At 35.0% G+C, this 16,131-nt stretch overlaps 2 protein-coding genes and 2 non-coding genes across 4 annotated transcripts; 1 reads left to right on the top strand and 3 right to left on the bottom strand.

Annotated features, from left to right (window-relative positions):
- Positions 1-550: 550 nt before the first annotated feature.
- On the bottom strand, positions 551-622 carry TRNAD-GUC (transfer RNA aspartic acid (anticodon GUC)). The gene has a single exon. It is a non-coding gene; the product is annotated as a tRNA-Asp (tRNA).
- Positions 623-2,679: 2,057 nt separating this feature from the next.
- Positions 2,680-4,457, top strand: LOC130748431 (embryo-specific protein ATS3B-like). Its single transcript, XM_057601654.1, has 3 exons — positions 2,680-2,903; positions 3,129-3,242; positions 3,989-4,457. Exons 1-3 carry the CDS (start codon positions 2,775-2,777, stop codon positions 4,229-4,231), a joined length of 486 nt encoding a protein of 161 aa, XP_057457637.1. The 5' UTR covers positions 2,680-2,774; the 3' UTR covers positions 4,232-4,457.
- Positions 4,458-4,746: 289 nt separating this feature from the next.
- TRNAD-GUC (transfer RNA aspartic acid (anticodon GUC)) lies at positions 4,747-4,818 on the bottom strand. The gene has a single exon. It is a non-coding gene; the product is annotated as a tRNA-Asp (tRNA).
- Positions 4,819-5,524: 706 nt separating this feature from the next.
- Positions 5,525-14,709, bottom strand: LOC130745237 (nuclear pore complex protein NUP93A-like). The gene is made up of 15 exons (XM_057597407.1): positions 14,498-14,709; positions 13,732-13,823; positions 13,124-13,190; positions 12,771-12,830; positions 12,194-12,283; positions 11,110-11,361; positions 10,821-10,916; positions 10,589-10,720; positions 10,227-10,280; positions 10,050-10,133; positions 8,928-9,014; positions 7,956-8,858; positions 7,372-7,553; positions 6,052-6,343; positions 5,525-5,861 (listed from the first exon to the last, which is right to left on the bottom strand). The coding sequence occupies exons 1-15, from the start codon at positions 14,594-14,596 to the stop codon at positions 5,784-5,786; spliced, it is 2,568 nt and encodes an 855-aa protein (XP_057453390.1). The 5' UTR covers positions 14,597-14,709; the 3' UTR covers positions 5,525-5,783.
- Between the last annotated feature and the right edge of the window lie 1,422 nt (positions 14,710-16,131).

Raw genomic sequence — 16,131 nt, 5'->3', positions numbered from 1 at the left:
ACGCCAATAATATTTATGTGAGTGTAAAGTATCTTATGTCTGACTGCACTCTAGCATGTTTGTTAGTAAGGGTGGACCATTTTGAAGGAAGTTGAAGTGAATAATCTTCAAGAAACAAAAGAGAAAAAATGTGTAATAGTCTTGAAACTAAGAGGGACCAGATAGACAAGTGGGAAAGCATAGAAGAATATTATTGCCATGTGCAGCGCTCGTGTCACGTTTCACATTGGTTGGCGTTGTTGTATGCTTCTCCACTGGGATCCACCATTCTTCAAGTAATCAACCAATTGAATAAGTTTTCTTCACATGCTGCTTTTGATTGTTTAGAATTGCTTTTTTTTTTCACGTTTTCATTATTATTTAAATGCTCTAATTCTTTCATAAAAAAATATTGAGTTTAGGGTTTACACACTACAGAAGAGCCCAACAAATTTCCAAAAAAGTTATTTGGGCCGGTTTATTCCATAAAATTATTGTAAAGCCTAATAGAAATTTGACCCAAAAAATAAAAAAGCCCAATATAATAAAAACGTGAAAAAGATTTAAAAAACGCCGTTGCCGGGGATCGAACCCGGGTCACCCGCGTGACAGGCGGGAATACTTACCACTATACTACAACGACCAATTGATGATATTTCACCCTGAATGACTAATATAACCTTTACTTTTGTTCATTATACTTATTTTTCCAAGTAGTGTCCTTTATCTATCTGAATGATTGGGTACAATTTATAACTTAAATCCTTTTGTCTTTTAAATTGACATTTGACAAGCGCGATGAGTCATATATTTCAGAACAAATCTTTATCAATTGTGTTTTTAAAACTTAATTAAATACATTCATGATTCATGTGGAAAGCAACTTAAACATTTTTTGCTAGAATTTCTTTTGAACTTTTGTAATAATTGTAATGATAGTTCAAGTGGCAAGAAGTAGGGAACATATGGGTTGGATGGGGAAGTCCATGAATCAATCCTTGGAAGATGTCATTTATCTTTTTAATGTAAAAAAATCAAGTTTGGGAGTTACTACCTGTTAGATTAAAGGCTTAATTGCACTTTTGGTCTCACACGAATTAACAAAGTGCATTTTTGGTCCTAAACGAATTAAAATAGCAAATTGAGTCTTAAATTGTTATCTCCGTTAGCAATATTGGCCCCTCCGTTAAAATCCTAATTGGGTTATTTTATGTAATCATCTGGGTTTATTTCTTGTACTTTTTTATTCTCCATTTTATATTTGAGTCTAGCACCCCTTGTGTTAGTTTTGAATATAATTCTTTGGCTTATAATCAGGGACAGATCCAAGTACAATGGTATGAGGGCAAATGCCCTCACTTAATTTTAGAAAAAATATTAGAAAAAAAATTGAGGGGTAAAAGTATGTGGTTTTTTTTTGGCTCCTTTGATAAAAAAAAAAAAGACCCTCACTTATGTTCCACATTGCTAAATATCATCACTTGTGTCCCACATTGCTAAATGTTCTTACTTGAGTAGTAAAAGTATGTGATTTCTGATGACCCCTTTGGTAAAAAATGCTCTCACTTGTGTCCCCTTTGGTAAAAGTATATGTTAATTTTTTTATTGTGAATTTATATGTATATTTTGCCCTCACTACATTAAATTTCTGGATCCGTCATTGCTTATAATAAAAAAAGTATTAATCCTACTTGGCATATATATTTTAAATGATGTGGAAGCTTACAGAAGAAAAATTGAATAAAATGAAAATGTTTTACAGAAGAAAAATTGAATAAATAAATCTTATGCTAGCTTGCAGTGTTGCAAAAAAAATATAATGAAAAGCATAGCAATACTAAAAATTGTGAGTGAAGTGTGATACCTTATGATATGTACGTGCGTGCTTCTTTATAATTCCAAAAGTCATTCAGAGGAAGGTAAACATTATATTTTCAAAAAAAATGCATCAAATCATGTTATTTATTCAGTTTGAACAGAATAAAAATTTATAAAAGTTAGCAATAAGTAAAATGGACCCAATCATGGTGTCAGTGATCAACAATGCACTGATGATCTTTGAGCAAAGCGAGGAACTGCATTCAACCTTTGGTTCTTTCATGAAGCAATTGAGCTAGGTTCTGGAAGACGTGCATTTATTTTTTAAAAAATGAAATGATTTCAACTCTAATTCGAAAATTATCTAATTTAGGTATATATATATATATATATATATATATATATGGGGATGTATCTTATGAGAAAGGTGATCTTATGTGGGAAAATGAGAATAAATCACGACCGTTAGATTTAATCATGAATGGTTCAGATTAAATCAAATTATTTATTTTCTAGAAATTTTACACATAAACTAATTTTGAGACAAAACTATTTTTATTTAAATGACAAGGATGGTTAATCGTACTTCAACTATAAGGTTTTTAAATGACAAACTTCATTTAATTTAATTAAATAACTAAAAAAGCAAGCCAAACACACTAAAGAAAGCTCAATTTTTCTAACTGAAGCTGAATTTTATATTTAACAAACAAGCTAGCATGTTGAAGATAGTTAATTTCCCTTAAGTAATTCTTATTCGAGTTTTGTATATTAAAAAAATTTCTTGTTGAAAGAGTTGGTGACTAAGTTTTATTATGATGTGAATATTTATGATTTGAATAGAATCATTTTTTGTGAGAATATATATATGCTTGCCATGCTAGAATTATAAAATGCAGCAATCTAAAACCAGATTATTGCTTTCCTCACAGAAGAAAAAAAGGTTGCATTGCTGTGCAGGTCACAACATTTAAACCATGAAAACTCTGACTTTAATCTTCACATTTTGCATCATTGTTGCCTTCTCACAAGCAAAGCCAGCAATAGTCCCTCGGCCTGAACTAAACAAAACCCTCAAGGTGAACCGTACCCAACAATTACAACAGGCAAGAAACTTCACATCCTCTTAGCTTTATTTTTTATTTTTTGAAATATTCAAGTGCTTCCATTAATCCAAAATCAAAAACCAACCCTTATAATTTACCTAATAAGATTAGTCACTATATATGAATTAGTTAACCAATATTTTTTACTGAAAGAACATATATAGATACATTACTATTATAATTACTCAGATTTCTTATTGCATCTTAGTTAACCACAAATTGCAGAATGATCAGAGTAGCAGCTGTGCTTACTTGCTGACCATAATGACAAGCTGCATTTCTCCCGCGTATACAACAGATCAAATCAGTCTTCTATTTGGCGACGCTCATGGCCATCAGGTACTTCCTCTTGTACTAATTAACTAATTAAACTTAGCTACCTAAAATTCAACCACAACCCTAAACTATCAAATCAGCCTTCTATATGTGTGATAAGATTTATAAAAATCATAAGGAAATATATCACAAACTCTAAAATAAATAATAATTTCTATTATTAGAGATGACGATTGAAACAGAAGGAGCTCATCGTACCAACCAATTTAGCTCGTCATTTTTTTACAATCCGCTATTTTAGTTTGCCTGCAGATGGCATGTTGAGGGTATGATATATAGGCTGGCACTGGATTATCATTTTTTTAAAAAAAAATCTTTTGAGTAAATAAATTAACCAGCTAGAGATTATTTGGGTTCTAATTCCAAATTAGTTTGTGAATTTTTATTTATCTATCTATCTAAACTCATTTATGCTAAACTAATACTAATTTTTTTAAAAAATTTATTGTTTTAACTTTTCTACTCTTCATTTATTGTGTTTTCCAACTTGACACACCACACTTTAAGTGGGGCAGGATATACCACCTCATTTTAGCATCCCTATTATCATAAGTTGTCGTGAATTAAATTTAACAAATTACAAATAGTATATGAGTGCGCGTATATTTTATTTGATTTGTGTATGGTAGAATCTCTCATATTATTGCATATATGCAAGTGAAATTAATTATAAAAAAATGCATAGATTCGGTTTTTTGTGTGTTTATTACCAATTGTGTGGTTGTGGATGATATTCAATTCATGATCAGGCTTATATTGCAAGACTAGATGATCCTGCATCAGGGACGTTCCAACAGTGTGCAATAGATGTATTTGACGTAATTGGACCATGCTTAGGCAAAATCTGCCATCTTTACCTATATAGGTCTGGATCCAATGGTTGGGTACCTGAAAGAGTGATCGTGGATGATTATTACTACGGGCCTATTGCATTTGAATACAACATTGATATTCCTGAAGGTGGCGGCTTGGGCTTTAACTATTGTGGTTAATCTGTAAAATGATTTATAAACATATCTATATGATGAAGATACCCAAAAAAAACAAGTTAGAAATGAAGAGAAGAGATATATATATATATATATATATATATATATTATAATAAATGTAATATATGATGATATAATAAGAAAAGAAAGATGAGGAGAAATATGAGGTGCGTACTTATGAAGTGTATGCATTGTTTATGTGTCTAAGTAATTGAATGAGTTTTCTTCACATGCTGCTTTTTAGTGTTTAGGGTTGCTTTTTTTCACGTTTATATTATTATTATTTACATGCTCTAATTCTTTCCAAAAATAAAATTGGTTTAAGGTTGTTCACACAACAGAAGTGCCCAACAAATTTCCACTTATTTGTGATGGTTTTTGTCAAATTTTGTTTGGGTTATTTAATTAGGCCCAACTGTGGATACACGAAAGTGTAAAGCCCAATTTAATTTCGACCAAGAAATAAGAAAGCCCAATATAATAAAAACGTGAAAAAGAAGTGCGCAAAAATATTAAAACGCCGTTGCCGGGGATCGAACCCGGGTCACCCGCGTGACAGGCGGGAATACTTACCACTATACTACAACGACTGTTTGATGTTCTTCCCTCTTAAAAGCTGTATTTAAACTTTGAATCCTTTCCTGTTGTTTATCGTTTAGAGCCAAGTGATTTATTCAGTGTTTCAGCATCACACGTACCTCTTCGATCTGCTCTTATTTTATTTTTATTGGGAGCATAATTCATACTTACTATTATTTTATTTTTATTGGGAGGATAATTCATACTTACTATTATTTTATTTTTATTGGGAGGATAATAAGTGTTATATATGATGATCTAATAATAAGAAAAGAAAGGTGGAGAGAAATGAGCTATTTGTGAAGTGTTTGCATTGTTTATGTGTCTAAATATAATTATTGATCATGTTTAGTACGTTCTCTAGTACTGTTGGTTGCTTCCTCTAAACAAGAGTTTACCTCCTAAAGCATTGCTAAGCAAATTGAGAAAGGTGGTGGTTTTTTTTTTGGTACAAAGAAAGGTGGTGGTTATACTAAGCAAACACAATTTATAAGAAATGATTTAGATGAAATTGCAAAGAAAATTGACTCAAATATTGGTCAGAAGATGATGCAAGGTCTAAACTTGTTGAGAAATGTAACAAATGATTTTATAATGATGCAAGGTCTACCTGGTTCACAAATTTAAACATTGCAAATGATTACAGTTGATGGGCGGCATAAAATTTTATAGGCACTACACACAAAAATGACTCGGTGCAATAGATACCCTATAGAGTGTTTCTGATCATTCTTGGATCATTATTATGATTTTTAAATATTTTTTATAAGGTAAACTATTACAAGGCTACATGTTCAGTTTACAAGCGATTAGCAAAAACAGAAGAAAAGGTAATAACAAAATTCATAACCAGGGAATTCCTTCTGCAAAAGGATCAATGAGTACTCTACAAGTTTTACACTGAAAACCTTCATCTAAACATTCTGTTGCCTTCATTAATTCAAAGGCAGCAACACTAGCCGTCGTACTTTCACTTTTACAACCTCTGCGCAACTCTCTCATACAAATCACGAGGCCAATTCCTCTTAAGGTTATTTGCAATAAAACTCGCAATCTGCACAGAAAAAATAATAGCCATTATGAAACAAGAGCATGTATTAATTAAATATCGAGTAGCTCTATAACCATTACCAAACAAGAGCACATATTAACCACACCAAATGCAATTGGATACATGAATAACTTAACCAAAGCAACTGAAGTATGGGCATAGACACCAAACAAGGAGAGACACAAGATAATACCTTTGCCCTTAAGGCGCGAAGTGATCCATCAGAGTCCGTTACATAGTCCAGACAAGTGAGAGCAACCTTCAAAAGATCCGGAATACAAGCTTGGACATGAGGAGATAAATTCTCAAACACATCAATGGCAACATCAGGGCCCCGGGGATCTAGAGGGAGAAATGGAAGTTTTGCAACCTCCCTTAATGCATCAACATGATGCCCCAGTCTAGACAATTTGTGAATTGATAATATTGACTCGAGTTCTCTTAACACAGCTTGCTGCTCAAAAACATCTATTCTCTCTTGAGGACTGCAAAATGAATTCAATCAGTCTCATTACTGAAGGATGGAATACAGATATGTTACATGGAATGAATAACAACAATTTTTTCATTGTTGAATACATTATTCACAGCAATTCTGTTTGAAGAGCCAAAACCCAAATCAGTAGGGTCTCCAGTTTAACAAAATGTATGATTTTACTTATAAAATTATTGAGTTGTAGCCACTCAAGCTATAATCAGGCGGTCATGGAATTTCCAAGTCTTACTTATATAAAAAATCCCATACAAAGAAAGCCTCATAATTTGTCAATAACCACTATTGAAGGAAAACGTTGTGCTATTTAATACAAGACAGATTGCACGGATATATGGGGGGAAACATAAATCTTCGGGAGAGAAAAGGGAGAAATGAAAAATCCCTTTATAACAGAATGTTTATGCAAAAGTTGCAAAAGGCTTCATGTGCCAATGAGTATTATCTTTAAGGAAGTATCCCAACTCAGTTTGAAGAATGATTGCAATTGGAAGAAAAACAAAATCACTCACAAAGCCACAAAATTTTATAAAAAACTGCATAGGTTTATCTTTATCTTGTTTTTTCTTGGGTATAGCATAAAGAAAATAAAAGTAGCACCTAAGAGACCTAGCAAAGATTAAACCCGCACAATCCGTAAGATAAAACAATCCAGTCAGTGGTACACCCGAAATCACCAGACTGCAGCACCTGATTTTACGCAAGGAAATAAGCACTATAGGCCTCATGAAGAGGGAAAGATGGTATTCCCAGTTATGAAGAAGCAGACTTTGATGTACAAGATCACTCCATGACAAAAGATAAATGAGGGGAAAAGATGAACTTAAAGATCAAATCATATTCTGGGTGAGGTGAAATCACCAATGTCCTAAACATGGCTCTAGGGTTTATAAAGTTCTTACCAAAAAAGCTTCAATTGAGAAAGATTAAGCATAATTTGAAGAATATCACTATCACAAAGGCCAAGGCCAAACATAGCCATCAATGGAACAAGGCAATAAGTTGAGAATTTATTCTGACCTGACATCTGGATAGTAAGGATATGCTTCCAAAATCTCATTGCCAGAATGGATGAGGCCAGCAGTCTGGCTCTCACCGTCTAATCTTCCACGGAAAAGGGCACAAATGGCTTCAGAGAGGCACTTATTGATAGTATCCAGCGCCATTGAGAAGGAACCCACTCTCTTCTGAATTTCTATAGACTGGACAAAAAGGAATCCAGTGTTAACAAAAGCGAGTATACGAGGCCTAGAGGCAACGAGAAAAATATGAAGGAAAAAAAGCATGAACAATATTAGTAGGAAGATAAACCTAGGGAGTAGAGAGGCACACTACAATAAATATACAACTACGAAAAATAATATGTAAGAAAAGATATTAAATATTGAAAATGATTTGAGTATAAAAATCCAGAATGTGTTAAAAAATATTTCAGCTTCATTAGAAAAACATCTAAAACAAAGAGTGAGGTTTAAAAATCTAGGTGAGGTAATTCCCAAGTCTCAGTTCCTCAAGAACCTGTTTCGGGGTAACATCAGTTGAAGGTTTTCTTTCGTTTCCTTTTGTTCAACTAAAATAAAACACAAACGTGAGAGAGAAATTACTTTGTCATACATCCCAGCCTCCTGACATTGGCATGCAGCTTCATATAAAAATTGTTTTCTTGCTTTGAAATCAGTAACAAAACGTCCCAATTCCCCTTCTTCTCCAGCACCTCTTGCACCAAGTAAAAGATATATGCCTCCATCCCTTAACAGTAACTCTGTTAGAAGCTGTTTCAGCATCAAATTTCTCTGCCTTTGTTGATCAACATTACCTCTACCAGTCCATGACAACTGGCCACCTCCAACTGCAGCAGCAGCTTGTGCATAATATTCTAGTGCCATTTGGAGATCACCAAGACGCAAATACATAGATCCATATTGCCTGATAATGGTGGACACTTCCGCATAAGCATCCATCACTCCCAACTTTTGCCCAGCACCAGCACCTTCAGAAAGGACACCGTGATCAGCTAGCACAATTGATAGGTGGGCAGCATCAATGTTATATCCTTCATCTCCCGTTTCCTTAGACAAGTGTAATACAGCTGGAAGCAATTGAATGCTTAAAAGCAAGATATAGGGATATACAAGGGGATCTTTTCCATTTTTTGTGTAGTATGATGGTTCAAATTTATTCAGGTAAATTTGCAAATCATCCAAACTGTATGGTATCAGACCATCACTTAGAACAATAGACGAAGATCCCCCAGGGCAATCCCGCACAGCTGACAATTTGAACCACAAGAAATCCTCTATTGTACTAAAGAGAGTTGGTTGATCTCTAAGCAGGCGATCGATATGCCTTCGAGAACCTGATATAATGGCAAACAGCAGTAACTTTTTCTTGTCATATCCAGCTCGGCCTACCCGATCACCAGTTCTCAACATTCTTTCACATTCTTCAGATGCAGCAACTGCAATCTCTTCTGCTACCATTCCTCCAGTATTGATCCACTCCGTGAGCTGTCAGAAACAGAGCATTAAGATCACATCATTTATTGGTATAGAATAAGAAGTAACCACAGTATGTACCAGAGGAGCAAATTGATGTGAAGCACGAGAAGATAGGGCAACATTTCTTGCTTCATCATAATAACCAGACCTCAGGCAAAAATATATCTGCCACATAAAAGAAAGAAAGCTTAGCTCATCATCGAAATCAATTTCAAGAAGCAAAAGAAAACTAGATATATATCAGTGAATTAAGTTAAACCAAGGAAAAAAACATGAAAGAAAAGAAACAATAAGACTAACTAGTTTTTAGGGAAGGCAAATTGGCAATGGAGGTTAAGGTAATAGAGATCTGTGCCCATATCCACATTAACAAGAAAACCCAGACCCGGACTCGAGTAGCTAGCAAATTTAATACAGGCACCCATGCATAATGGATATATATATATATAGCTGGACCCGAACCCATTACCCCCCATTTTAGTTGAATGATATATCTCTCCTTCAATAATCTTTTTTTAACAAACTAGTCAAAAAACAAATTCATACTAAAATAACAATATTAAATATTCAAAATAAAGAGCAAGTGAAAAATCTATTTTAATTCAAAAAATATCGGGAAAAATGAAACCTTATATAAAAATATAATAAGTAACAAGCATACTGTTCATGTATGGGGCAAGTTTAGTGCTATTGTAGCTCTTTCAATTTAGGCCTAACTCTACCCCAAAAGCTAGATTATGGGTGAATATTACACTACCCTTTATAAGGACTATTTTGCTCATATCTCTAGTATATGTGGAACCTTAACAACCCCCCCCCCTCCCCCACTATTGGCTGGAAATCCGGAGTGTAGAGTTTGCAAGACTTGACGTCTACAGGTGACTTATTTATGGAATGGATCTATGATAAGTGTTGAAACCATCTTCAAATTTGGGCTAGGCCTAACTCTAAATGAAAAACTAGCTTAGGTATGAAGACTGCTCTACCCTTTATAAGGACTGATTTGGTCATGTCTCTAGTCATAACCTAAACAGTATCCACACCCACAAATTTTTTCCCAGTAAATTATCCATACTCGGACCCAAACCCCATTGATGGGCAAAAACAATACAAATTGTGGGCAACTTTTTCATGTACCCATTGGGTTTGAATTCAATTGTCATCCCTGCTAAATTTATAGTCAGATAAAGTATCCAAGACCTGCTGCCATGTAGTATCAACAGGAGGCTGCCGCCGAGCATCACCAGCATCGAAATCCAGTGCCCCATAATCTCTCAACCGAATCTGTACAGCAAAAACTAAAATCAGGGATTCTTTGAAAAAAAAATGCATGGTATAATATTTGAAAAGATGCATATTCATCAAATTTAGACAAACCCGAAGGAAGGCACGGATTCTTTGCAAATTTCCTACACCACCGCCAAGAGCAGCCTGCCATTTGCTCAAAGGATAGCAAAAACTAAGTATTGATACAACATTATAAAGAACTCATACATGCTCTCTAAACAAATAATGCAAATTCATATGTCCTCTCTGTAATATATTAACAAAAAATAAGCTGAGGAAGTTAAGTTTTTTCTAAGTAACTCCCTTGAAAGCATTCCAACACAAGATTTCAAATAAAATGAAAATTAACAACCTACAAAAAAAAGAAGAACTAATAGCATACAAATTAGTTTATCTGCACTCTGCAAGCTATATTAGTAGTACTAGCAGCAAAATCCTGAATAAAAACTTACTTGGGCGGGATGACTTTGTATAGTATCCATGATGTATTTCTCATGTCCCCATTCAAGGTGGCGTCTTGCCCCAATAATCAATGACATCTTTTTTGAAACATGTTGCAATGGTGAGTCCGTATCCATCAGCATCTGTTTCAATGAGCAAAGTTATAGAAAATAAATAAAAACTTAAAGTTGCATGCGAAAATATCTGTTTTGTTAGCTAACAGTATACAACTGCAAGTACAACCTGAACAAGGTGCCATATCTTTCGCATTGTTACTGATTTTCCACCACTAGCATCAATGTTTAAACTTTCATATGCACCCTTGAAAGCTGCAGCAGGCTAACAAACACAATGAAATACGAAAAAAGTTAGCATATGTACACGTAAACACAAAAAGGTGAACACTGATACAGCAAAAGTCTCAACAATTGAGGTACCAGTTTATAACCAAAATTATAAGTGGAAATGATATTGGCAATCTAATCTAGAAATCTCATTTTAATATAAGAGATGGAGCAAGTAGGAGAAATACTTTAAATGGTAGCCCAGACTGCCTTGCTCTATTCAGGTTTTTCACAACTTCAGCATAGACAGATGCCTTTTTCTCCGCAATAGGTCTGGTAGTAAAAGGAACAACCTCCATGCTAGGTACATTGGAAGCCACGGACACAATCTGGCCTTGGCGGGTACCCCCATTGCTGTTAGTTACCATGTTTGTCCGAGGTAATGTTGAAATTCGGTTAAGACTCTGAAGGAAGTCACGCTTTTCTTTATGCCAATCTTCCTGTCAAACATGGAATCCTGATGACCAGTAAGAACGCTGAGCCAGATAATATCAAGAACAATAAATCTATCTTAACCACCAATATAGAAGTGCAATAAAATACTCATCCCAATTTTAAATTGCAAATATCAAATAGAACTATTTACTTACTTCAGTAAGCTACTTCATTTCATAGGTGAAGTTCCAGATATTAACCTATGCATGTTTAATAGAAAAGCAATCTGACAAAGGGGATGCTTTGGTTGCTGGGAGTTAAGCAGGTGCGAACCTAATTGTCATAGTTATGAAAAACTATAAAGTGGTACGAGTTAAGGAGAACTATTTTTTCCTTTTCTTGTCTTTCATCCATCTTTAATTCTTTAAGAGCAAATGAGAAATTTCGTACATAGAGGAGACGAGGATTACAAAGAAGGTTAGCTAAATAAAAATGGAGATATACTCATTAAGAATGAAATAAAATAAATCTTTTCAATCCTTTTCTTATAATCTTGTCCTAAAAAGCCACCAAAAGAAAATCTAAGGGCTGGTATTTCCTTTTGAAAATTCAAGGCATCAAACTACAATCAAACAAATATGATAAAAGCAAATATCACTATACAGGACACAACAGTAATGATTTCTTATTTCAGCAATCCAAGGAAGGATGCAAGAAAAATAAAGTTGACAAATACTTATGCCATAGATTCTACCAATGTAGTTTTATGAATATATCTTAACCAAGACCTATAACAAGAGATATCTACAGTGAAACATATAAAGAACCCAAACCACATATTACAGGAAGAGCTCAGAAAAATATTAGTTATACCATGAAAAGCAAGATTACACTAACCTCCAAAACTTTCATCATATAATCATTGAAACTCCTGAGATTATCCTTCTGAGCTTCCTGGACAGCAGAGACCATTGCCATTTCATGAACCTGAAAGGAAAAAAGAGTACACGCAGTTCTATTCAAAATCGACTAGATGTAAACAGTATGAAGATTTTATTGGTTTTATTGATAAGGTACAAATCTTCACATAAAAATACTGACTACTTTTGCTTTGCTTATGGAAAAAAGGGGCAGTAGATAGAAATATCAGTTAGATATAACAATCATGCTACAATACCATGCTCAACTGTGAAAAGTAAAAATTATATAAAAAGGAAAAAACCAATAATAACCGTCATAAAAAAATATAGCTCTCTAACTCTGGAAAAAATCAAGATGTGATGTAATGAAAAAAAAATCAAAGAGCATAATTCCAACAATGTATTTTAATCAATGCAAGCATATTAAAAAAAATGGTATGCGGTAACAACGCCAATAAAATTCATGCATTTTGAATCAATTTAATGTATAATCATGAACTAAATATGAGAGTAAAAACAAGATGAATAACAAGCAATGTGAAAGTGAAAATTACCTGCTGCAAATACTCCTCAACGCTTGTTGCCTCAACAGGAAAAACATCCTCAAAAGTTGTCTTAAAAAAAACAGACATATAGGGTTCAGCATCAGTAAAACAGTCGTGATATAAGTAAACAGAGGAACCACACTACATGAACCTCCAAGTGAAAACTACTTTTGCTGCAAACAAGTTACATCAGGAAAACAAGGAAAATATGCAACTTAAACTATGGCTGTACAGAATGCACACAGCCTTCTATGGAATGCATAAACTATCTATGTAACAGGCAAGTAAATAGAATACTTAAACCCAAGCAAATAAAAAATGTTACATGTAAAAATGACTGCAAAATTTATAATAAATAGCACCTTCAATTCAAATGACTTCAGATCCCTTGCAAGCTGCTCAGCATTTATACCCTCACGAGCAAGCAGTCTATCCATGCAAAAGACATAAAAAAAAGATAATCACAATGATCCATGTTTTTATCATATACTTTCTGCTTTAAGGAAATGACAAAAAACCATGCATTTTGGGACATATGAGATGGACATCTCCACATATGTGGGTAAAAATTAAGAAGATACGAAATTCAAGTGATACCCCGTTAAAAAAAAAACGCTAGCGATAGAGACTAAAAGCGATATGGTGTGATACTAATACTATTAAGGAGGATTTAAGTTACATAGGGCTTCATGAACACATGATACACGATCAAGTGCATTGACATGCTAGAATCCGTTATAGTGAGGTGAGGATAAGTCTTAGCTACTGTTTTTGCTGTTGTTCAAACTTTTAACTTCGATAGAAAATAAAGGAACGCTTATAGATCATTAGGAAGAAAAAAATTCAAACAGCTCGAAGCACTCCACTTAGCCATAAGACAATTTAAGATTTTCCACAGTTTCTAAATTCTAAGTCATTGAACAATCTAGACACAATAAAAAAATTGGCATTAATGACATTGAAAAAGTACCTGGTTGCAGCGATAGATTGAGAAGGCGCCTCAGCCCTCACAGTTTTGGATTTAAGCTTCTTAGACAATGCTTCCAGTTGATCTAAGTTCCTCTGAACAACATAAGAAAGTAAATTCAAAACCAAAATCTATATTTAGGGTGTGTTTAGGTAAACAGCTTAGCTAAGCGCTTGTAGTAATAAACACTTACCACATAAACGTTTGCTTACTTACCCAAGAAGCTCATTCAAAAAAGCTTGTAGCTAGGTATAAGCGCTTATTCATATTCTAATCAGAGAAACTTATGTAACAAGCTCAACAACTTAAGTGTTTATACTAAAAGATAAGCTTAAATAAGCTCTTCCAAACACAACCTTAATCAACCTTACTTGAGAAGCTCATTGAAATATATGTTCAAAAAAGCTTGTAGCTAGGTGTTTTATTCATAATGAAATCTAAACTAAGCAGCTTAGTAAACAAGTTCAAAACAGCCTATAGGTGAGCCATAAGCTTACACAAACACTTTCTTAAGTGCTTATACTAAAAGATAAGCTCAAATAAGCTCTTCGAAACGCGACCTTAATCAACAGTTATTTTCTTATGTTCTAACCAGTGGCTACTAATTCATATAATCAGTGAAATTGAAGGTATCCTTATTGTTTCACAATCAAAACGCGTTGATTTCAGATTCAGGAATGAAAAGCGAAATGGAAAGTCAGAATTTAGTTCATTTTGTTTTTGAGTTGCAAAAAATTGAAAAAGTGGATCGGGGTTGAGTTCGAGGTACCTGGAGAGGAGGGAACTGAGCAGAAGGTGCGGCTTGTTCGAGAAGCTTCGTGGAAGAATGGAGAAGATCTGACCAACTGGCCAAGTCTTCGTTCGCCATGGCTATCGAGCTCGGAGCGAAGAGAAAGAAAGAAAGGGTTTTAGTCTCAGTCTCTCAGACTCAGACACTGTTTTCTTGAGCCCTAAAAAATTGAAAAGCGAGGTTCTGGTCCAGTGAGATACCGAATAAACATTGCATTTGCACCTGTTTAATAAATGAATTTTATTTTTTTCACCAAAAACAAAAAAAAATCGTTAAAATATTATAACTAAATGGTTTTCTAAAGAAATAATCTCTTACAAATATTATTTTATATTAAATCAAATTTTTACCTACTTTTAAAATTAAAAAACTCAAACTATTGTATTTTTATAGATTCAAATAATTTTTAGGCTTAATTCCACTTTGGGCCCCTGATGTTTCAGAAATGAGCTATCGGGGCCCCCCGTGTTTAAACGTAGCGGTCAGGCACCCCAACGTTTAAAAAACGTGCGATCCAGCCCCTTCTGTTAAGCTCTGTTAGTTGACCAAACGGAGGCCCTTTCATTAATTGACGTGGATTTTCTCTAACCGCAGCTTTGCTTTCCTCTGATGACCATCAATGGTGAACAACACTGGCACAATTCAAGGCAAGGACTTAGGAGAGATGAACAAGACTAAAATTTGGGTTTGAAAAGGGGAAATCAGAAATTGGAAGAAAGGTTGATTCCTTACCATGAATTGATCATCAATTCGAACAGAGAAGAGAAAGAGCTATCCAACGCAGGTTCTACAGATTCTCCGGCGAAGGTCTCGCCGGAGAAGACGGTGGTTGGCGGCGGCGGCTGGCGGTGGAGGGCAGCGGAACGACAAATTTCTTGGGGGGTTTTGTTGCGGACAGTGAGAGGAGTACGGTGGTGGTGGTGGTTTCTCCAACAGCTAAGCGGTTTGCTGGAGATCGGGATTTGAAGGTGGCTGAAATTAGGGTTTGGTTTCTCCTCTATTTCTCTGTTGTTTCTCATCATGTTGGTGATGATGATGCTCGCGGGACTGAAGGAGGTGGCGGCGTCATCGTGGCTGCTGGCGGTGGTGGCTAGCTTGGGTGATGCCAGGGTGGTTTGCACATGGAAGGAGAAGAAGAGAAAGATCAGGACAGGAACGGTGGTGATGGTGTAGCCTCTGGAAGGAGAGTGACCAGGCGGTGGTGGTTGTCATCAGGAGGAGAAGAAGGTGTTGGTAGTGTTGCAACCTTAGGGAAAATAATCAGAAGAAGAAGAAAATGGGTCTTGGAGAGGAAGAAAGAAAGAGTCGAGAGGTTGAGGGAGAGCATGAGTGAGTGAACGCGTGAGGGAGAGAGAGAGAGAAGAGAGTGAGAGAAAATCCACGTCAATTAATGAAAGGGTCTCCGTTTGGTCAACTAACGGAGCTTAACAGAAGGGGCTGGATCGCACGTTTTTGAAACGTTGGGGTGCCTGACCACTACGTTTAAACACGGGGGGCCCCGATAGCTCATTTCTGAAACATCAGGGGCCCAAAGTGGAATTAAGCCTAATTTTTAATTTACCGCAAACATCAATCAACAGATACGAGGTTATTCTAACTTTTTTTAGATAAGC

This window comes from Lotus japonicus, chromosome 3, assembly GCF_012489685.1.
Source record: "Lotus japonicus ecotype B-129 chromosome 3, LjGifu_v1.2".
NCBI classification, from domain to species: Eukaryota; Viridiplantae; Streptophyta; class Magnoliopsida; order Fabales; family Fabaceae; genus Lotus; species Lotus japonicus.
The sequence above is the reverse complement of the archived record's forward strand: the minus strand, read 5'-3'. Positions and strand labels throughout refer to the sequence as shown.